Source organism: Aquarana catesbeiana, linkage group LG02, assembly GCF_042186555.1.
Source record: "Aquarana catesbeiana isolate 2022-GZ linkage group LG02, ASM4218655v1, whole genome shotgun sequence".
NCBI classification, from domain to species: domain Eukaryota; kingdom Metazoa; phylum Chordata; class Amphibia; order Anura; family Ranidae; genus Aquarana; species Aquarana catesbeiana.
This window is the reverse complement of record NC_133325.1, coordinates 646,742,010-646,765,136: the sequence shown is the minus strand read 5'-3', so window position 1 is coordinate 646,765,136 and position 23,127 is coordinate 646,742,010. Positions and strand designations below refer to the sequence as shown.

The following is a 23,127-nucleotide window of genomic DNA, read 5'->3' as shown; positions in this document are numbered from 1 at the left end:
GACAGATGATGAAAACCTACTTACCTGTAAAGAATCGCGTTTGCAGTAAATTCTAGGCACCATAGACCTCAAGGAATCCAAATTAAATTCTCTTCTCAAGTGAGTGGAGAGACCATATAGGTTCTCAATGGGGCTCCAAAATCCTCAAATCACCATAGAAAATCTAAGGCAGATACCACAGTACAAAACATTAGAGGCTACCAACATCCAAGACCTAATTAGACTAAGGAACCATTGGTAAAATAGGATTCATTACCTCCCAAAGGAATGGTCTCCAACGTTCCTCTCCCTCTCCTATGCTGGTCCGTGGCAGCTGTCTGTTGCCTGTTGCTATTTCTGGCGCGGCTACCGGGAGGCATTGGTTCATATTTCTATTAACCGCACTTCTCTATGGGCATGGTTGCCATCGTGGTGCCGGCCTCGCATCATCACGCGGCATGTCTCACATCAAATTGATGTCTGACGTTACATCCGGCATGGCTTGCACATGTGCACTGACTTATCACAGCATCCGCACTTTGGAGGTGGAGGGGGTATATAAGCACCCCGCCAGCAGACAGCTGCCACGGTTCAGCATAGGAGAGGGAGAGGAGCATTGGAGACCATTCCTTTGGGAGGTAATGAATCCTGTTTTACCAATGGTTACTTAGTTTTATTAGTGTCCTGGATGTTGGTAGCCTCTACTGTACTGTGGTATCTGCCTTAGATTTCCGATGGTGATTTCTGAGGAATTTGGAGCCCTATTGAGAACCTATATGGTCTCTCTACTCACTTGAGAAGGGAACTTTAATTTGGATTCCTTGAGGTCTATAGTGTCTAGGATTTACTGCAAATGCGATTCTTTACAGGTAGGTAGGTCTTCGCCATCTATCATGGTTGGATTGGTTTAGAATTTCCATAAATTTCCCAGACTTTGATTACCTTTATTTTCCTCATAGATGGACCATAAAGGGGCTACAAACCTCTCTCTATGGTTTCACCAAATGATCCAATAGATACATCTCTATTACTTTGGCGCCTTTAGATTTTATAAATTTATACATTGATTGAACATACAGGTAAATATAGACTCAGGATTTGAAGCTCAATCTCTTTGCCTAATCCAGGCAATGATTTAAAGGTGTATTTGTATATTGAATATTTGATTGATGTATTATCTTTCCTTGTCTAAATCTTTCTATGCTTTGATCTATAGTGACCATATGTACAGTGCCTGATAACAAGACTCCTGAAGAAGCCATCGGTGTGGTAAAACATGTAGAGATTCAATCAGTTGCATATGTCTATGTATTGTATGGTTATATTGGACATGATTATGTCAATTTTAATGTTTTCTTAAATGAAATTTTGATATTTTTATAAATATTTTCGTTGTGCTTTCGCACCTTAAAAATCCCAATTCCTTGGTTTTTGATTTACTATGTATATACAAGGGATGTGGTGCAAATAACTCTCAGATTCTCAGCATAATTTTCACTACTACTTTAGTAAGTTAACACCCTTCCAATCCAAAAGCCCCATCACAGTCATGCAAACACACAAGGCTCATTTTAGACAAACTCGTTGATGTCCCAGTATGTTTTTAGATTATGAGTCAAAATCATAACATCCTTCATATGAATTAAATTCAGATCTCCAAGGCCAAAAAAATCACCATTACCTGGTCAATACAGCGTCAAGCAAAAGCCACATAATGATCAAAGGCTATTTCTTTTTACATATTTTACATTCTTACTGTTTGAGAGAGCTAGGAATAGCATGTCCCCTTATCAAAAGTGCACTTTCTGCAAACTTTAACCACTTCCCGCCTGCCGGCCGTCATATGACGACCCTTGACTATGTGCGGGTATATCTAAATGATGCCTGTAGCTAACAGGCATCATTCAGATATTGTCTTTTTCCGCTGGCGATTCCCTACATCATAAGAAAGATCATAGAGGCTGGTCAGCCGATTGATTGTTCTTACGGGCGGCGAGAGGGGACGTTCCCCCCTCCCGCCGCCCTCCGATGCTTTTACCGATTCACCGATGCCATTTGTGAGTCAAAAAACAGATCCACCGGCCCTGGATGTTTATCATAGAGATTTGTCTCTATGATCGTTCGGAGGCCAAGTGCGATGTTATGACGTCAGGCCTGGCCTCTGCATTCAAACATACGACGCCGCCTCGACTGGGAAGCTGAGATCGTTTTTTTTAATTTAGCTGTCCCAGCCTAGAGGTGAGATGTGGGATCTTATTGACCCCATATCTCACTGTAAAGAGGACTGACTATGCCATATTCCTATTACAAGGGCTGTTTAATAGGAATAAAAGTGATCAAAAATTATTTTTTTCTTTTTAAAAAGTGTCAAACTAAACAAATTGAAAGTAAAATTAACAATAATAAAAAAAAATTTAAAGTGCCCCTGTCCCCTCACGCAGAAGCAAATGCATATACAAGATCCGCCCACATATGAAAACGATGTTCAAACCACACATGTGAGGTGTTGCCGCGAATGTTAGAGTGAGAGCAATAATTTTAGCCCTAGACCGCCTCTGTAACTCAAAACATGTAACCAGTAAAAAATTTTAAAGCGTCGCCTATGGGGATTTTTAAATACCGAAGTTTGGCGCTATTCCACGAGCGTGTGCAATTTTGAAGCGTGCCATGTTAGGTATCTATTTATTTGATGTAACATCATCTTTCACATTATGCAAAAAAATGGGCTAACTTTACTGTTTTGTTTTAAAGCATGAAACTTTAAAAAAAAAAAAACGCGTTTAAAAAATTGCTGCGCAAAAATGTTGCAATGACTGCCATTTTATTCTCTAGGGTCTCCGCTAAAAAAAACATATCATGTTTGGGGGTTCTATGTAATTTTTTAGCAAAAAAATATATAATTTTTACATGTTGGAGAGAAATGTCAGACTTGGCCCTTGGTGGCAAGTGGTTAAAAACCAGAGCAAGTTGCAACAATAATAAAATCTCTAATGTTAAAATAGTTTTTAATTTTCTGTAGTGCTGATTATGTTTTGCAATGTTCACATAATGATCTGCTTTCTAGTTTCATTTATAAACAATATCCGATGATTAATTTAGAATTAGAATTGTAAATGGCAGGATTGCAAACGTATAGCATTTCTAGTTTTCTACTGAAAAAAATATAGAGAGCAAAAACAAAATAAAGTGGGCATAGCTGATACATTTTTGGAAATATGTGCTTGTATTCATAACCAACCCTGCTACCCTAAAGTGTACTGGTGGCAACAAAAAACATAATTAAATGCTACATACTGAACGCCATTATTGCAGGTACATTTATCAAAGTGTGCCCTGGAGCTCTGAAAACCAGGAAGAGCTAGTATAGAAATTATACCCACATCTCCAGCCCCTGATCCTTACTAAAAGCCAATCACTCTGATGAGCAGCCTCACTAACCAATAGTAAAGTACTGAAGGTGGGAGGAGTGGTTAGACCTTATACCAGGAAGTATCTCAGAGCATCCCAATTTTCAGGTTCCTGACCAGACCTACAAGCACTGTGCCTGCTCCACAAAGTTAATAGCAATTTCTTTATGACTTCTATTGCGTTAACAGTTTGACACAAACCAGCCTAAATTAATGAAAATATTCATTATAATCCTTTGACTTAACATTTCTGAAAAGAATACATGGGAACTAATAAGACAAAAGAAAATAAAAACATACTTGAAGTTTTTGTTAATAGCAACCAATCAGGTCTCATCTTCAGTCTCCATCTTATACAATGCCTTATGCCCCGTACACACGGTCGGATCTTCCGACGGAAAATGTGCGATCGGAGTGTGTTGTCGGAAATTCCGACCATGTGTGGGCTCCATCTGATTTTTTACAGCAGATTTTCCGACACACAAAGTTTGAGAGCAGGCTATAAAATTTCCTGACAACAAAATCCATTGTCAATATTTCCAATCGTGTGTACACAAATCCGACGCACAAAGTGCCACGCATGCTCAGAATAAAGAGATGAAAGCCATTGGCTACTGCCCCATTTATAGTCCCGACGTACGTGTTTTACGTCACCGCGTTCAGAATGATCGGATTTTCCGACAACTTTGTGTGACCATGTGTATGCAAGACAAGTTTGAGCCAACATCCGTCGGAAAAAATCCTAGGATTTTGTTGACGGAATGTCCGATCGTGTGTACGGGGCATTAGTCTTACTTCATAAAAAATAAATAAAACAAACAAAAAAAACTGACAATCCCTTACTTGTCACCTTATGTTCATTATGTTCAGCCACTCACATTTACAGAGTTTTGGTTCGGAGGAAGCAACTTCCAAATTTTAAATCGTAAATAAAACCCCAGAACCAGTGTTTCTTCCAAAGCAACTTTTTTTGCTATAAAAAATATTTTAAATCAAGCCATACCTGTAAATGAAGTCTGTGAATGTTTACCTTTCTTACTAGCATAGGAAAAATTATGGTGGGTAAGTGGGTAAGATTAAAGATTAAAGTGCAACTCCAGCAAATACCTACCAGTTTTGGGCAGGAAGAGGCTTTTATTTCTGTGTGTCTCTATGGGCAATATGCCATCACTTTCTGTTCTGGTGACCACTGGCACCAAGGCAGCGAGACAAGAGAAATTTAAATATTTTAGAAGAAGCAGTTAGAGATGGGATTTTCCCTCATTTTGGAAAGATTTTCTATAACTTGCTGTTGAGTCTCTTGGACAGGAGGTGAGGGGAAATCTCAAAAATAGGGGTACAGATTTCAACCAAAAGCAAAGAAGAGAATGTTTTGGCTGGAGATCTTCTTTAAATACAATCACTATATGTTTATAGTTATACGGTTATACATTATACATAGGTGAGTACATCCCTCACATTTTTGAAAATATTGCATTTATTATATTTTTTCATGTGACAACACTGAAGAAATGACACTTTGCTACAATGTAGAGTAGTGAGTGTACAACTTGTATAACAGTGTAAATTTGCTGTCCTCTCAAAATATCTCAACACACAGCCATTAATGTCTAAACTGCTGGCAACTTACCCCTAAGTGAAAATGTCCAAATTGGGCCCAATTAGCCATTTTCCCTCCCCTGTGTCATGTGACTCAGTGTTACAAGGTCTCAGGTGTGAATGGGGAGAAGGTGTGTTAAATTTGGTCTTATCGCTCTCACTCTCTCATACTGGTCACTGGAAGTTCAACATGGCACCTCATGGCAAAGAACTCTCGGAGGATCTGAAAAAAAAAATGTTGCTCTACATAAAGATGGCCTAGGCTGTAAGAAGATTGCTAAAACCCTGAAACTGAGCTGCAGCACGGTGGCCAAGACCATACAGCGGTTTAACAGGACAGATTCCACTCAGAACAGGCCTCGCCATGGTTGACCAAAGAAGTTAAGTGCACGTACTCAGCATCATATCCAGAGGTTGTCTTTGGGAAATAGACGCATGAGTGCTGCCAGCATTGATGCAGAGGTTGAAGGGGTGGGGGGTCAGCCTGTCAGTGCTCAGACCATATGCCGCACACTGCATCAAATTGGTCTGCATGGCTGTCATCCCAGAAGGAAGCCTCTTCTAAAGATGATGCACGAGAAAGCCTGCGAACAGTTTGCTGAAGATAAGCAGACTAAGGACATGGATTACTGGAACCATGTCCTGTGCTCTGATGAGACCAAGACAAACTTATTTGGTTCAGATGGTGTCAAGCGTGTGTGGTGGCAACCAGGTGAGGAGTACAAAAACAAGCGTGTCTTGCCTACAGTCAGGGAGCTACAGTTCATTGAGGGAACCATGAACGCCAACATGTACTGTGACATACTGAAACAGAGCATGATCCCCTCTTTTCAGAGACTGGGCCGCAGGGCCAAACACACCTTCAAGATGACCACTGGCTTGCCAAAGAAGCTGAGGGTAAAGGTGATGGACTGGCCAAGCATGTCTCCAGACCTAAAGCCTATTGAGCATCTGTGGGACATTGTCAAATGGGAGCACAAGGTCTCTAACATCCACCAGCTCCGTAATGTCATCATGGAGGAGTGGAACAGGACTCCAGTGGCAACCTATGAAGCTCTGTGAACTCCATGCCCAAGAAGGTTAAGGCAGTGCTGGAAAATAGTGGTGGCCACACAAAAAATTGACACTTTGGGCCCAATTTGCATATTTTCACTTAGGGGTGTATTCACTTTTGTTGCCAACGGTTTAGACATTAATGGCTGTGTGTTGAGTTATTTTGAGGGGACAGCAAATTTACACTATTATACAAGCTGTACACTCACTACTTTACATTTTAGCAAAGTGTCATTTCTTCAGTGTTGTCACATGAAAAGATATAATAAAATATTTACAAAAATGTGAGGGGTGTACTCACTTTTGTGAGATACTGTATCTATAATACCATCACTTTTTACTATTGTTTGCCACTGACTGGTAAGTAAAGGTTCGAAAGTAAAGAAAACCATGTTTTTGATATGTGCTGTGTGGCCCCTGTTCCTGAAGAACACGTTAAAGTAGATCTAAAGACAATTTTTTTTCAATTTTAAAAAGAATAAGAGAGGGTTGTAACCCTTGTCAGTTTTTTTTGCCATTTGTAACACATTGGGGAGATTTCCTCTCACTTTCTGTCTCATAGTCAAAACAGGATGTGAGAAAAAATTCATCCAAAGTGAGGGAAAACCTGGTTGTAACTAGGGTCACCAGAACTGGTGTGCCTATTGGAAGATTTTTTCCTCTATTCCTCTTCCTCTACTGGTAAAAACCCAAAATTTTAGATTTTCCTTCATTTTCACTCTCAGTGATAACCGTAAAAGAACCAACATAAAAGAGGATAGAATTCACCAACAAAGACAGCAATAAAAAATAGACCGGTGTTCTAATCCCTCTCCACTCTGTCCAAAACTAAAAAAAAATAAATAAAAAGGAAGATGATTTGCCTTTAATTATATCTCAATGCCCATGTTGACATTCATTGTAGTTAAACCAAAAACCCATAACTCATTTAAATATACTGCTCATTAGACATAAAGAACAAATTGTGCACCACATGCTTTTGCAGACTCAAACATTACAAATTAGTGGTCACATCACTACTGTGCTTTACATAGCCAGTGCAAGAATACAAACTGAAGGAGGGACTCAGCAAGTCCTTCAACTACAGGCTGCCCACAAAAAGGATTGGGGTTGATACAAGTCAAATCATCATGCACAAGGACAATAGACAGAAAAACTAGCACAGAAACAAAGTACAGGTGCGATTATATGTTTTGATCTGGAATAAATATACAAAGGACATGGGGATTCAATTAATACACGTGGATCTTGCATTAAATAATAACTGCTTATCACAGATAGGTTTAAACACAAATATGGCAGTACAGTAGCTCTTGGGTATTGGTCATATAATCTCAGAGTTAAATCAGTTTGAGCAATGCTCAAAATTCTCTTTAATTATGAACTAAAAGGAAAATAGAGAGCAATATAGGTATCTTTAATAGGTCAAGATTAAGTATTGTTCGAAAACAATAATGAGATAGACATGATAAAATGTGTCTATTTCTTACAGTTGATCCAGTTGATAATTAACCCTTATTAAAATGCATAGAGTTCAGCTACCTTCATGGTAATCATTTTGTTGAGTGAGACAACAATCTTGCCCCAAAGGAGAACTTCAATCAAGACAAAAATCCCAAATGAATTTATATATTTTTAGATTAAGTCCACCAGTTATTTTTTTTAAGTGTGAACTCCAAGCATTGGTTTATAGAATGTTAAAATCTCAGCACCACCTGTACTACAAGGTTACCATGGTTCTAGATGTACTCTGAAAGCTTAAAATGGATCTGCATCTTGCCCATGCAAGGGGCCTATCTAAGTGGCTTATATTCAACTGCCATTTACAAATTGTGATACCTGATACTCCCAAGTATGACACAGTGTCCAATATCCAGGTTTGAGCAATGTCATGTGGGGGCAAGGTAGGGTTCTTAGCTTTGTGTAAGACCTGACAAGAGAAACTTGGAGCTTACGCAAGTCTGTGTAAGAAGGTAAAGGGGGGGGTAACAAAAAACATGTGGACAAAGCACAGGTTCCCTGGTGAAAAACAGGTCCTTGGATCGCCAATATGGTATATGGCTCTTCTGCTTGTATGCTTTTCTATCAAATACTTTATTTAACCCCTTCAGATCCGTGCTATAGCCAAATGACGGCTACAGCGCGGACCTACTTTGCCGGGAGGCAGTCAATAGACCCCATGCGCCTCGTGATCACCGAGTCAATGAGACTCGGGTGATCACAGATCGGAGTAAGGGGCCAATCCCGGCCCAGTACCACGTGATCAGCTGTCAGCCAATGACAGCTGATCACGTGATGTAAACAGAAGATTGGCAATCGTTTTTTCCTTCTTACGCGCAAAAAAAAAAAAGACCACCGGCTTCTGTGCAAGGGACATCGGTCCTGAAGAGGAAGATGCACAGCCATCTCATTTATGCCCACCAGTGTCGCCTGCCAGTGCCACGAATCAGTGCCCAGTGCATAACAGTGCCAGCAATCAGTGCCACCTATCAGTGCCCACGAGTGCCACCTATCAATGTCTATCAGTGCCTCATCAGTGCCACCTAGCAGTGCTGCCTAATAGTGTCACTTACCAGTGCTGATCAGGGCTCATCACTGCCACCCATCAGTGCCCATCCCTACCACCCATCAGTGCCAGCTATTAGTGCTACCCATTAGTGCCCTTCAGTGCCACCTATAAATGCCCTTCAGTGCTGCCCATCAGTGCCACCGCTCAGTGCCCAATGCCACCTATCAATGCCCACCAATGCCACTTCATCAGTGCCCACCAGTGCCCGTTTTTTTAATAAAAAATTAAAAACCCAGAGGTGATTAAATACCACCAAAAGAAAGCTCTATTTGTTGGGAAAAAAATGTCATTTGGGTACAGTGTTGTATGCGCAAGTGTCGTTCAAACAGTGACAGCTCTAAAAGCTGAAATTTGGTCTGGACAGGAGGGGGGGTTTAAGTGCCCAGTAAGCAAGTGGTTAAGAACAATATACTGTAAACGCACATAGGCTGCATTTTTGTGCCTTAATACTGAATTTCATGTTTTACCTGTAGTTCTGCTTTGACTTATTTAAGGATTAACTGTTCGCCTTGGGAACGAAATCCACATTAACAGTAAATTTTGATTACACACTTAAAATTGTAAAAGCTTAGTACTTTAATGCCCCAAGGTCCAATCAGAACTTCTTTCTAATGTCCTACCTTTAAAGTGCTTTTCAAAATGCGCAGTCTGTGTAGTTTTTCATTGACTACGGGATCACTACATCTTTTAATAAAAGACTTCTTGTACTCCATTTTGGTTGAAAGCCGCTGTTCTCCAAGTGGGGATAAACTGGCTTTTTCCAGGGCCCTGTAGAGATCTTGTAATGAGTCTGCTGGCTTCTCGTTACCAGTTTCTGTCATCATGGAAACAGAAGGAATGGAGCAACATTAACTGGACAATAAATGCAAGCCAGCATTTTTTCCCTACTTTTTAGATTGACAAGCTCCATCATTGATTGTCACATTTTAGTTTATATAAGACACTTGGACAACCATAACATTTTGTTCTCTAAAAAGTTCTCAATTTCTAGTAAATGGAGGGAGGGTATAGAGCTAAATCCAGATCAACAAACAAACCTGTGATGTACCGTGAACAAAATTGAAGTATAACTCAATGAAATCTATAAGGCAACAGATTTTGTTAGCATTAAAAGGTAATATTCTTCTAATGCTTTTGTGAAAATATTTATACTCACTGGGGTTGATTTACTAAAGATAATCAAGCAAATTTTCCCTAGGGCTTAGTGAATGAGGTGAAGCTTTGCTGAAGCACATCTTCCAATCATCTACAAATAAAACTACGTTTTTTTTTTTTTTTACATGTGGTTGGGTATTCTTGTACTGTGCAACTTCCTATGCAAAGTGAGCAGCATATTTGCCTTTAGTAAATCAACAACTGTTTCCTATATGTCCTTTTTGGATATAGTTACAGTACCTGAATATTTTTTAAAGATGTTTTCCCCCATTGAGTATGAACTTATTTTTAGCTACAGTGAGGGTGATGTGAATGAAGTAGAACAGTTTAATTAAAGATTTGCCAGTTTCATGTAAGCTTCTAGTTTTTTTTTTTTTTTTTTTTTTTACGCAAAAGTTTAATCTCAGGCATAAACAGGCTTCTCTGTAAGGTATGCATGGGCTGTGGTACCTTGGAGTCCTGGAACTGATTTTGTTAAATCTACCATGTCATTGAAAGAGCCCTGAGAGATACCTGAAAAGGTATCACTACACAAGTGTATCTTATAGATTGGCCGGCCATTCAATGTCCACCATGGCACTTTTGAAAAGGAGCCCTGAAATAGCCTTCAAAGTACAAACTTACTTATTATGGGATGTGTGAAGGTGCACCAAGACTTTTGAATTGAAGACATAGTTTGCTATCAGCAGTACACCCTTTTGATTAAAAAACAGGCTAATTGTGTCCAGCTATGTCACCATCACTGTAGATGAATAGCCCATACTAAATGAAGGAAAAAAAAAAATGTTTTGTAGCAGCGGCCCTTTAATACTTAAAGTTGCACCTTAGCCATCTGGAAAAGCCCATATGATGCATCTAGGCTTGTTTTCCTCAAGGAATCCCTATGCAGAATATTTAACTATTACGGTTTTCAATTTCTAGTCTTGGCCCAAGCCAACCTGGGTGCAGAGTAGTAATAAAGGCACAGGTCTATAGGAGAGATCTTGGAACAGGCACTGGTCTAGGGGAGTTTGTTAATTTGCCAATTAAATTCCCAGAATTTTTAAAACAGGTCCATATGATTAAACTGGAAGGTTCTCAGCAAGTTAGTTTATCAGTTTTCTAAATCTAGTGTAGTTAACTGCATACGGAGAAAAGCAGGTTGGGATGTGCACTAGAAAAAAAAAAAAACACTATATATACACTATATTACTGAAAGTATTGGGATGCCTGCCTTTACATGCACATGAACTTTAATGGCATCCCAGTCTTAGTCCATAGGGTTCAATATTGAGTTGGCTCCCCCTTTGCAGCTACAGCGTCAACTCTTCTGGGATGGCTGTCCACAAGGTTTAGGAATGTGTCTATGGGAATGTTTGACCATTCTTTTAGAAGCCCATTTGTGAGGTCAGACACTGATGTGGACGAGAAGGCCTGGCTTGCAGTCTTTGCAACAATTCATCCCAAAGGTGTTCTATCTGGTTGGGGTCCGGACTCTGTGTAGGCCAGTCAAGTTCCTCCACCCCAAACTCGCTCGTCCAACATCAGTGCCTGACCTAACAAATGTGATTCTGGAAGAATGGTCAAACATTCCCATAGACACGCTATATATACACCAATATTGCAATTAACTTATAATTATAAAAGTAAGGTTTTATTGGAATTTCTATGGGGCAACATTTCTATAAATTAGTGCACAGGATTAGTGTTTTGTACACTGAGCTCCAAATTTCTAGTTTTCAGATAAATTGTTTTCTCAGGATGCAATCATCTCTACATTAATTGTTTGCATAGTAAAAATGCACATCATCTTGTTGCTTTACTAAGGGATAACTCCACTGTCAGACAACCGAGACAATTAAATGGCAAAAGAGCATAGAGGTTTGTTTTGCACCAAGATGGCTTTCCAAAGAGGACAATCACCACTTTCAATTAAAACATTTCTAAAAACAAGATGCATTTTCAGTGCAGATACTTTTTACATTGTAAAAGTTTTAATGTAAGTATGAATAAATGTTTATTAGGATTAATTGAATTAAATGATCGGAGAAAGAGCCTCAGTATTCAAGAAATTATATAGATATTAATTCTAGCTTTCAAAATATGAACTGAACAGTTGGCTAATGAACACAAAAGTGGTTAGATCTTTTTGTAGAACCCCAAAGTTTACTCAGGTTTCAGCATAACTCAAAGCCTAAAATAGTTTTAAGTGAGAGCTACTTCTTTAAATTACCATTCCTTAAAACTAAATTATTTTCAGCCATAATGTAATGTGGCACTGATACTGTTCGTGATTCAGGGTTCTTTTAATGGAATCCGTTATATGTGCTGGTAGTGTTGACGAATAAGTAGGAAAAAAATGCTGGGAGTCCGCCAACAGTAGATTCTGCTGTCAACTCCTAACGCCCTGCATTGTTTATTTTTTTGAACTGCTAATTGATATATGCTTTAAATCTTATTATTAGTTATAATGTATTACTGCTCCTAAACTTCAACTTTGATCTGGCACCTTATTGTTATGTTTTCTCTATGAAAAGTATATGGCATGTCATGTTGGTTTAGAGGCAGTATCAAGAGGAGTGTTTAAGTAATGAGAGAAGATGGGGACTGCCAGTGCTAACCGCCTTTCGAAAATACTAGTTACCCGGTTTTGGTAACTCTTTGGCTTCAATAACAAAAATAACTGACCTGGATTAAGTGTACAGATATGGAAGTCACTGTCCCAACTGGGTAAGTGACTTAGACGATACTGAAAAGAGGGTCAGCATGACAACCTGAAAACAAGATTTTTCCAAAGGATAGTTCAGCTTTGCCCCATATTTCTCTCATGACGGGTAATGTTAAAGTGAAATGACATATACTGTATGATGCAGTCTAATTAGTTTTACATTTTCACTGTAATTCTGAGTCTAACCTGTTGATCCTGCCAATTGATCCATTAATTTTCCACTTCCTATAATCAGGTGACAATGCTTAGCATTGTCACTCTGTGGACATGGAAGTCTTAGATGGATTTTTTTTTTATTTTTTAATAGAGTAATGCCCTGTACATACGGTCGGACATTGATTGGACATTCTGACAACAAAATCCATGGATTTTTTCCGACGTATGTTGGAAAAACTTGTCTTGCATACACACGGTCACACAAAGTTGTCAGAAAATCCGATCGTTCTGAACGTGGTGATGTAAAACATGTACGTCGGGACTATAAATGGGGCAGTAGCCAATAGCTTTCGTCTCTTAATTTATTCTGAGCATGCTTGGCACTTTGTGCGTCGGATTTGTGTACACACGACCGTAATTTCCAACAACGGATTTTGTTGTCGGAAAATTTTATAGCAAGCTCTCAAACTTTGTGTGTCGGAAATTCCTATGGAAAATGTGTGATGGAGCCTACACACGGTCGGAATTTCCGACAACAAGGTCCTATCACACATTTTCCATCGGAAAATCCGACCATGTGTACGGGGCATAAGGGATGGTTTTAGCCCCCCCTTTTTTTGCATTGGTGTACCATTGGGGGAATTTCCCTTCACTTCCTGTTCCATAGTCAAAACAGGATGCAAGAGAGGAAGATGAAATTCCTTCAGCAAGAGGGAATTTCTGGTAGTCACCAGGACTATCAGTACAAAAAAAAAGGGTGGTGAACAGTGGCGCTAGACTGATGTCATTTAGGTAAAATTATATGACAACTGGAATAACCGAAAGTGCACAGATATACACACACACACGTACATATAAACATATGCACATACACATATATGAATAAACGCACACTAAAATATATAGGAATTGTAGGAAAAGCAGGAACAGAGGGGCGCCAGACTAAGTGCAGCGATAACTCGTAGATTTATTGTTAAAAACAAATAGCACATGAATATGCTAGTAATTACTATTTTTTAATATCTACCTTTTTTAACAATCAATTCTTAAGTAATTGTCCCTTTAATGGTCTCATTAATAAATTCTTTCATCGAAAATCATTCAATTTAATAATTTTTCTTGTTTACATATTTAATTACTAATCCTTACTGGGAATGGGTGTACAAATACACTGAGCACCATAACTGCTTTATTAACAAGCATATTCATGTTCATATTTATATAATTCACTTTTCCAGCTCACTTTCTGATTGATGGGTCTGCCAGCATATCATACTCTCTCCTCCAGCCCTCTTTTCACTATAAGACTGTTAGACGTATTAGCCAATTATGGTCTGAAGAAGAAGCAGTAGCTTCGAAATGCATTACGGCCCCCTTCACGTCTGAACGCCAATAATCTTCTTCCTGTCACATCCGGCCCAACGCCATTCTGCAGTTCATGCTGATCACGACCATGATCAGTTGCTTCCTGGCTCTTGGATCCATTACAAACACCGCCTGTGATCGAAGCAACCACGGCTATCGCTTTGGACAGACTCCAGGACTGGTGTTTTCAGTACACATGCCATTTGATTCATCTATCGTGTGAGTTTCTATTTGTTTTTAACAATAAGCCTACAATTGAATGCTGCACTTAGTCTGGCACCCCTCTGTTCCCGCTTTTCCTACCAGAACTAGCGTCCTTATCAAAAGATACTGTATCCACTCTTTTCTTGTTCTGATGACTATCCAAAATTGGGGAGTTTTCTTTCACACTTTGTAATAAAATAAACAGGACAAATAAACATTGGGAATCTTCCTAATAGGGACACAGACAGCAATAAAAAACAGAAAGGTGTTCTAATTACTCTCCACTCTATTCAATGCAAAAAAAAAAATGTTGTGGCCTTTTGGTATACTTTAAATTTACTTTAAGATAATCAAATTAAATTCTAAATTTAGCCAACACTAAAGCAGTTGCAGCAAGTTATTTTGTCTTTTGGAAAAAAGGTTTAAGGCATAGAAATATTTTAAGCACTTTTACCCATATAGTATGGTTTTCCCAACCCATCTAACGGCCACTTTTGCTAGACAGTTTGCTCTGTTACAGGAAATGGAAAAACAATTGATCTACCGGCAGGATCAACCAGTAAATAAATAGGTTATGAAAGGGATTCAAAGTCAAAAACTGCTTTGGTATTTTTAGTGACAGTCTGCATCATTTATATCATTTTTGATTTGCCCATAATTACCATTAATCAGGATGTTTATTTCAGGTATTTTAGGGTAAACTAAGAGACATGGCAAGTGGGAAAAACACTTTATATACACAGTGGTTTATAGTTAATAGTTTTTTTATGTTCGGTAATATATACTAATAAGGACAATAAAATTATTCAGTCTAAGGTGTACAACTTTCTTCCTTTTTGATAGACCAACAGACCAACTGTGGAGGCACGTTTATGGGACAAATCTTTGAAACAATTTTTTTTTAGTATAGGCTTGCTATTGTACTGGGGGGTTGTTTTGCAATAATTGCTGAAATGCTCCTATTCTCCCAGAAAACAGCTGATCAGTTCTCCATCAATAGGATAAACCTTCTGTATAGAGTTTCATTTCAAAAACACAAAGAGATTGCATATATAACCAAAAGGCTTTAGCAACACAAAACAAGACCCAAAATTCTTAGACAAAATATATGATATATTAAAGACAAAAAGCTATGATAACAATTTTGTACACACAAGTAGGATAAATGATGAAAATACACAATGAAATCTTGACAGTAGCTACAACAGTTTTGAATGCCTAAGGATAGCAAACCAAAAAATTCAATTTATATGGCTATACTACAGCAGAATCTGAATTGTATATCTGGTTGAAGTAAAATAAAAAATAAACAATAAACCCCCCCCAAAAAGTAAGTACCTTTGCAAACGCCAATGGAAACCAAATCAAGATTTCAAGGATCAGGTTTGCTGATAATTATTATAAAAAGCCATTAAATATATTGCCCTCAATTACATAATTTGGAGCCTGATTCAAGATCTATTCCAGCTCTTCTGCTTCCTGAGGCAAATAGCAAAATGCCTTTATCAACTGCTGTACTTAAAATAGTCATTTAGAGAAAAAAAAATCCAGAACCCATGTGCCAGTGGGAAGAAAAAATGCTCCCGTATCAGTGGTCAATAAAATAAAATAAAATGCCTCAATGTTGATGGTCAGTAAGAGGAAAAAAATGCCCCAGCATTGCTGGTCAGTAAGAAAAAAAAAATATTCCAGGGTCAGTGGTGAATGGAAGGAACAATGTCCTTGTTTCTGTGGTCAGCGGAAGGAAGAATAGCCTGGAGGCTGGTGGCCAATGAAAGGAAAAACACTCTAATTAATGGCTGGTAGAGGAGAAAATGCCTCAAATTTGATGCCAGTGGGAGAAATATATGGGGGCTATGAGGTGCACTAAGGCCTCTGGATGGTGATAGGGGTTTATGCGGGGTGGGGGAACTAGGAGCTCTCTGAGGGGCTGGACAACTCTATAGGATAGGTGGCACTGTGTGTAGATAGAGGTTCTGAAGAGGGCTATGGAATTCTGTAGCAGGATAGTTGGCACTATCGAGAGGGGGGGCCAGAAGGCACTGTGGGGGATATGAGCTCTGGAGGGGGTCTATGAAGAAGGGGGAATGAGAGACTTAGCAGGAAGGGGGACAGTGGGAGGTTAGCAGATCTTCAGAGATTAGGGGTATTACAAGAGGCTAGTGGGCACACTGTGGGAGCTGGAGTCCTGAAGCAGGTTGACAGTGGCACTTTAAAGGTTCTGATTGCACTGGAAATTTCACTTCACCCTCTCTAACAAATTTTTCAGATTTATTTTTTGCTCTGTAGTTGCTCTGCATTAGGGAAAATATTGATCTATGCCTCTCCATGGTGCCTGAGGGAGCATTGCCTGGTGTTGGTACAGGACCCCTATTGTTTAATTGTGTGCTACTATGTGCAATATCACAAAAAAATTTAAAATAATGATAAAAAAATATATAGGCAAAAACGGTGCAAAATTACTGAACTGCTGCAAACACTAATATGGTAATCTCCAACCACTAGATCAAGTGTATATAAAATGAAAATGGTGTGCTGTCCAGGATACACAAACCTACACAGACCTAAAAAAAAACGTCTACCATCACCAAACAAGTGTCATATATAGATTTTCCATGAAACAACAATGCTACCATACACATAAATGAGATCCTACATAGTCTTCCAAAAAAACACTTGTGGTATAATAGTGAAAAAACAAAAAAATGTAAAATTGTGAGGAAGGGTGAGGAAGTCAAGTCACGCAACATGTCGGACAGAGCCAGTTACGTCACTTCTGGGGTCTGAGGCATGTATTCATGCAACTTGGCAAGTACTGCAATTGAAAGTGTTCTTAATCTTATTAAAAAACATCAGTTTTAAAAGACACACTACACTATAAGCCAGGGATCCTCAAACTACAGCCCTCCAGCTGTTGCGGAACTACACATCCCACGAGGCATTGTAAAACTCTGACATTCACAGACATGGCTAAGTATGATGGAAATTTTAGTTCTTGAACAACTGGAGGGCCATAGTTTGAAGACCCTTGCTATAAGCCTTTCCTTTCATATTTTGAGTATTCATTACTAGGGACGAGCCAAACACCCTCCGGTTCACAGCAGAACATGCGAACAGGCAAAAAATTTGTTCAAGCACACCATTAAAGTCTAAGGAACACGAACATGAATAAACAAAAGTGCTAATTTTAAAGGCTTATATGCAAGTTATTGTCATAAAAAGTGTTTGGGAAGCTGGGTCCTGCCCCAGGGGACATGTATCAATGCAAAAAAAGTTTTAAAAACGGCCGTTCTTTCGGGAGCAGTGATTTTAATAAAGCTTAAAGTGAAACAATAAAAGTGAAATAGTCCTTTAAATTTCTTAATATGCCTGTAAAGTGGCACGTTTCCCGTGTTTAGAACAGTCTGAGAGCAAAATGACATTTCTAAAGGAAAAAGCCATTTGAAACTACTCGCGGCTATAATGAATTGTCGGTCCCGGCAATACAGATAAAAGAAGTCATGGAAAAAAATGGCATGGGATCCCCCCAGTCCATTACCAGTCCCTTTGGGTCTGGTATGAATATTAAGGGGAACCCTGAACCAAAATTGAAAAAAAATTGCATGGGGGGTCTCCCCAAATTCCATACCAGGCCCTTCAGGTCTGATATGGATTTTAAGTGGAACCCGCGCCAAATTTAAAAAAAAATGCCGTGGGGTTCCCCCCAAAAATCCATACCAGACCATTATCTGAGCACGCAACCTGGCAGGCCGCAGGAACGTAAACGGGTGGCCCGTTTATTTCACTTTTGTTGTTTCACTTAAAGCTTTATTAAAATCTCTGGATTACTGGGAGGGGCTGGGGAAGACCCAGCTGTCTTGGTGCACATTGGCACCAATGACAAAGTCAGAGGCAGATGAAGTTTCCTAAAGAACAAATTTAGGGACTTAGGAGCTACATTGAGGAAAAGGACCTCCAAGGTAGTGTTCTCAGAAATACTACCATTACCTCGAACCACATCAGAAAGGCAGAGGGAGATTGGGGAAGTAAACAAGTGGCTGAGGAGCTGATGTAGTCTGGGTTCCTGGAGAAATGGGCCGACTTCTCAGTTGGTCACCAGTTCTATAGAAGGGACAGACTGCACCTAAACGAGGAGGGTGCAGATCTGCTGGGAGTGAAGATGGCTGAAAAGTTAGAGGGGCTTTTAAATTAGGTGACAGGGGGAGGGTCCAGAGGTGGGGATAGTCGGTGCAGAGCATATTCCAGAGGGTAGTATTGGGGGCATCAGTGGTAGGTTGACTAAAGTACATAAACCCGAGGTAAGTATAGCAACAAGTACTATTTGCAATCTCAGAATACCCAATAAGAGGACAGTATGCGACCGGTCTAAACTATGTGGCATGTTCACCAATGCCAGGAGCCTGGCGGACAGGATGGGAGATCTAGAGATACTGTTGTACGAGGTAGATTTAGATTTTGTGGGAATTTCAGAGACTTGGTTTACCAGCTCTCATAATTGGCTGGCAACGATTTAAGGGTATTCCTTTTATCACAGGGATAGAGAGGGTAAAAAAGGGGGGAGGGTATGCCTGTATATCAAGAATAATGTACAAGTGAATGTGAGAGATGACATCAATAAGGGAGCTAGAGAGGAGGTGGAATCCTTATAGGTAGAGCTCCAAAGGGATGAAACTAAGGGGAAAATAATACTGGGAGTATGCTATAGGCCCCCTAACCTGAGGGAGGAGGGGGAGACAGACCTCCTATCACAATTTGGATTAGCAGCAAGGATGGGAAGTGTCATCATGATGGGGGATTTTAATTATCCAGACAGACTGGATGGAAGAAACTGCACATTCGTTTAAGGCTCACTAATTCCTAAATGTTACCAACAAATGCACCAACTGGAAACAAAGCGTTACTAGACCTACTGATTACCAACAATACAGTCCTGATCACGGATGTGGACACAAGGGGCAATTTAGGAAAGAGCAATCACAGGTCAATTAGCTTCAGTATAAATCACACAAATAGGAAACATATGGAGAATAAAAAGACATTGAATTTCAAAAGAGCAAACTTCCCCAAACTACGAACCTTGCTAGAAGATATAAATTGGGATAAAATCTTAGGAACAAAGAACAGGGAGGAGAGATGGGTTTCCTTTAAGAGCACATTAAACAAGGGGATTAGCCAGTGCATCCCATTGGGAAATAAATTAAAAAGAGTGAACAAAAGTCCTGGATGGCTTAACTCCAATGTAAAAATGCATATAAAAGCAAAGGAGAAGCCTTCAAAAAATACAAGGCTGAAGGATCATCATCAGCATTCAGACTTTACAAAGAATGCAACAAGAAACGTAAGGGTGCAATTAGGGCGGTTAAGATAGAACATGAAATACACATAACGGAGGAGAGCAAAAAAAAATCCCAAGAAATTCTTTAAGTCTTGTAAGGTGTTCACTCCAAGTGTAGCACTTTAAGAACGCCACCACTCGCTTTTATCCATTTCAGGGCTGGTTTTGCCCACTTTTATATAAAAGAAAGTTCAAAACAAAGACACAGAAGATCCCCTCACAGAGGTAGTCAGTATTTCAGTCCTGCTACCAAAGTAAATGATTTTCAGCCCTCCTGGCTTGTAAACGCAGCTCTCCAGCTCAGGCCTTACACTTTAGGGTCTTGGTTTGTTTCCCACAGAGCGGGCGCTCAGGACCTCCATGCATACAGCAAGTAGCCTTGTGCTACATTGGCTTTCACCTCTCTCACCTAGGTGAAGCCCTACTGACTCCCATGCCCAGACCTCCTGTCTGCAGTTGTCTCCAACTGGGAGCCTAGAGTCTTGGTTTGGTGATTACGGGTGATTAACAGCCCAGAACACAGCTGACTCATTAGGGAAATGGCTGTTTATTAGACCTGGATCCTGGCAAGGTACCGCCCTGCTATAGTATATAAACAGTAAAAAAGGGAGGACAGACCATATTGGCCCCATAAAGAATGAGGAAGGAAATCTGGTTACAAAGGATGGGAAAATCCGAAGGTATTGAATTTATTCTTCTCCTCAGTCTTCATGAGGGAGGCGGGGGGCTTCAGTAACCAAAACTGCAGTGTTTAGCCACATGACATATCACAGGAAGCACCCTCATGGCTAACAGAGAACAGAATTAGAAATAGACTTGGAAAACTTAACATTAATAAGTCATCAGGACCAGATGGCTTTCACCCACGGGTCCTTAGGGAACTCAGTCAAGTAATTGCCATACCACTGTTCCTAAATTTTACAGACAGTATACTGACTGGAATGGTACCAGCTGATTGGAGAAAAGCCAATCTAACTTCAATATTTAAAAAAAGGCCAAAATACATCCTTGGAAATTACAGACCAGTTAGCCTAACATTAATAGTATGCAAGCTCTTGGAGGGGATAAGAGACTATATACAAGATTTTAGTATTGAAAATGGTATCATTAGCAGTAATCAGCGTGGATTCATGAAGAATAATTCTTGCCAAACCAATCTATTAACATTCTACGATGAGGTGAGCTGCCATCTACATAAAGTAAGGCCCGTTGATGTGGTGTATCTGGATTTTGCAAAAGCATTTGACACAGTTCCCCATAAACGTTTACTGTACGAAGTAAGGTCCATTGGCATGGTCCAAAGGGCAAGTACATGCATTGAAAACTGGCTACAAGGGTGAGTTCAGAGGGTTGTGATAAATGGGGAGTACGCGGAATGGTCAGGGGTGGAAAGTGGGGGTCCCTCAGGGTTCTGTGCTGGGACCAATCCTATTTAATTTGTTCATAAACGATCTGGAGGATGTGGAACCCGTTCAATCTCTATTTGCAGACAATACTAAGATAAGCAGGGCAATAACTTCTCTGCAAGATGTGGAAATCTTGCAAGAAGATCTGAACAAATTAATGGGGTGGGCAACTACATGGCAAATGAAGTCAAATGTGAAAAAATGTAAAATAATACATTTGGGTGGCAAAAATATGAATGCAATCTACTCACTTGGGGGAGAACCTCTGGGGGAATCAAGGATGGAAAAGGACCTGCGAGTCCTAGTAGATGATAGGCTCAGCAATGGTATGCAATGCTAAGCTGCTGCTAACAAAGCAAACAGAAAATTGGCATGCATTAAAAAGGGGATTAACGCAAGAGATAAAGCGATAATTCTCCCACTCTACAAGACTCTGGTCCGGCCTCACCTGGAGTATGCTGTCCAGTTCTGGGCACCAGTCCTCAGGATGGATGTACAGAGTACAGAGAAGGGAAACAAAGCTAATAAAAGGGACTGGAGGAATTATAGTTATGAAGAAAGGTTACGAGCACTGACCTCTTTCTCTCTGGAAAAGAGACGCTTGAAAGGGAATATGATTTTAATTTACAAATACCATACTGGTGACCCCACAATAGGGATAAAACTTTTCCGTGGAAGGGAGTTTAATAAGACACGTGGCCACTCATTAAGGTTAGAAGAAAAGAGGTTTAACCTTAGACTGCATAGAGGGTTCTTTACTGTAAGAGCGATGTGGAATTCACTTCCACAGGCGGTGGTTTCAGTGGGGAGCATCGATAGTTTAAAACAAAATTAGATAAGCACCTGAACGACCACAACATACAGGGATATACAATGTAATACCGACATATAATCACACACATAGGTTGGACTTGATGGACTTGTGTCTTTTTTCAACGTCACCTACTTTGTAACTTATTACATATGAATCACTTGATAAAAACAAGTATGCAGATTGCAAAACAAGCATTCCTAAAACTTTTTTTCCAGTTTTGAATAAAGTAAGGAATGGTAGAAACCAGGGACCAGGGACGTGCAGTGAGGCCAGTGGCTGATGAGGCACTGGCTAGTATCAGAGCCAGATACACACAGGTTACATATGCCACAAATGTGAGAGTGAGAGCAATAATTCTAGCACTAGACCTCCTCTAACTCTAAACATGTAACCTGTAAAAAATTTTAAAGTTCCACCTATGGAGATTTTTAAGTACCAAAGTTTGGCGCTATTCCACGAGTGTGCACAATTTTAAAGCGTTACATGTTAGGTTTTTATTTACTTGGGGTGACATCTTTCATAGTATACAAAAAAAAAAAAAAAAAATCGGGCTAACTTTAGTGTTTTTTCTTTTTTTATATTCATGAAATTTTTTTTCCCCAAACATAAAACATTTAAAAAATTGCTGCGCAAATACCATGTAACATAAAATATTGCAATGACCACCATTTTATTTTCTAGGGTGTCTGCTAAAAAAAAAATTATATTATAATATATACATAAATAAATGTTTGGGGGTTCTGTGTAATTTTCTAGCAAAAAAGGATTTTTACATGTAGGAGAGAAGTGTCAGAATTGGCCTGGGTTGAAAGTGGTTAATTACCATAAGTAATATACAAATTATTATATATTGTTTTTAAGGTAACTTACTATATATTCAAAAACTGTACTCAAGCAGGTGGCTTAACGGACCAATTACTGGAGTTTGAAGTTATAACTTCAAACCAGTAATTTCACAGTAAATAGATAAATAATAAATTATGTTATAACATATAGCATAATAATATATGATTTAGCTTGATTAAAACAGTACCTTTTCAGCAGGCATCAGATTATCATTGTCCTGCATGAGAAAAACATGGGATTATGGGTAAGCCTTATACCCATAAACCCATGCTTGTTCCTTGTAGTTAAGAGGGCTGGGCTGGAAGGGAGCATTTGTCTTTTAGATACATGCCCCCTTCTATGACACTGCAGTGAGAAGACAGCCTCCACTGCAGCATTTTTATTGGACGGCTTGTTCCACTGGTGCTTTACCATTGGTCCAAGGCTCCAAGCTGTCCATTAAGCCCAGTGCTTCTGACAAGTAGTCAGAGGCACTGTGAGCTCATCCTCTTAGTCTGCTGCAAACACAGTGTGCCAGCTTGTATTTAAACTG

The 23,127-nt window shown here is 39.5% G+C and overlaps 1 protein-coding gene across 5 annotated transcripts in view; it reads right to left on the bottom strand.

Annotated features, from left to right (window-relative positions):
• Positions 1-23,127, bottom strand: part of CNKSR2 (connector enhancer of kinase suppressor of Ras 2) — a 465,074-nt gene that overhangs the window by 4,033 nt on the left and 437,914 nt on the right. For 4 of the 5 annotated variants that reach the window (XM_073616493.1, XM_073616494.1, XM_073616495.1 and 1 more), the window contains one exon: positions 9,228-9,421. The exons of the other annotated variant lie outside the window; for it this stretch is intronic. In XM_073616493.1, coding sequence (XP_073472594.1) covers positions 9,228-9,421 — 194 coding nt within the window. The remainder of the gene's footprint in view (positions 1-9,227; positions 9,422-23,127) is intronic. 5 annotated transcript variants of the gene reach the window in all.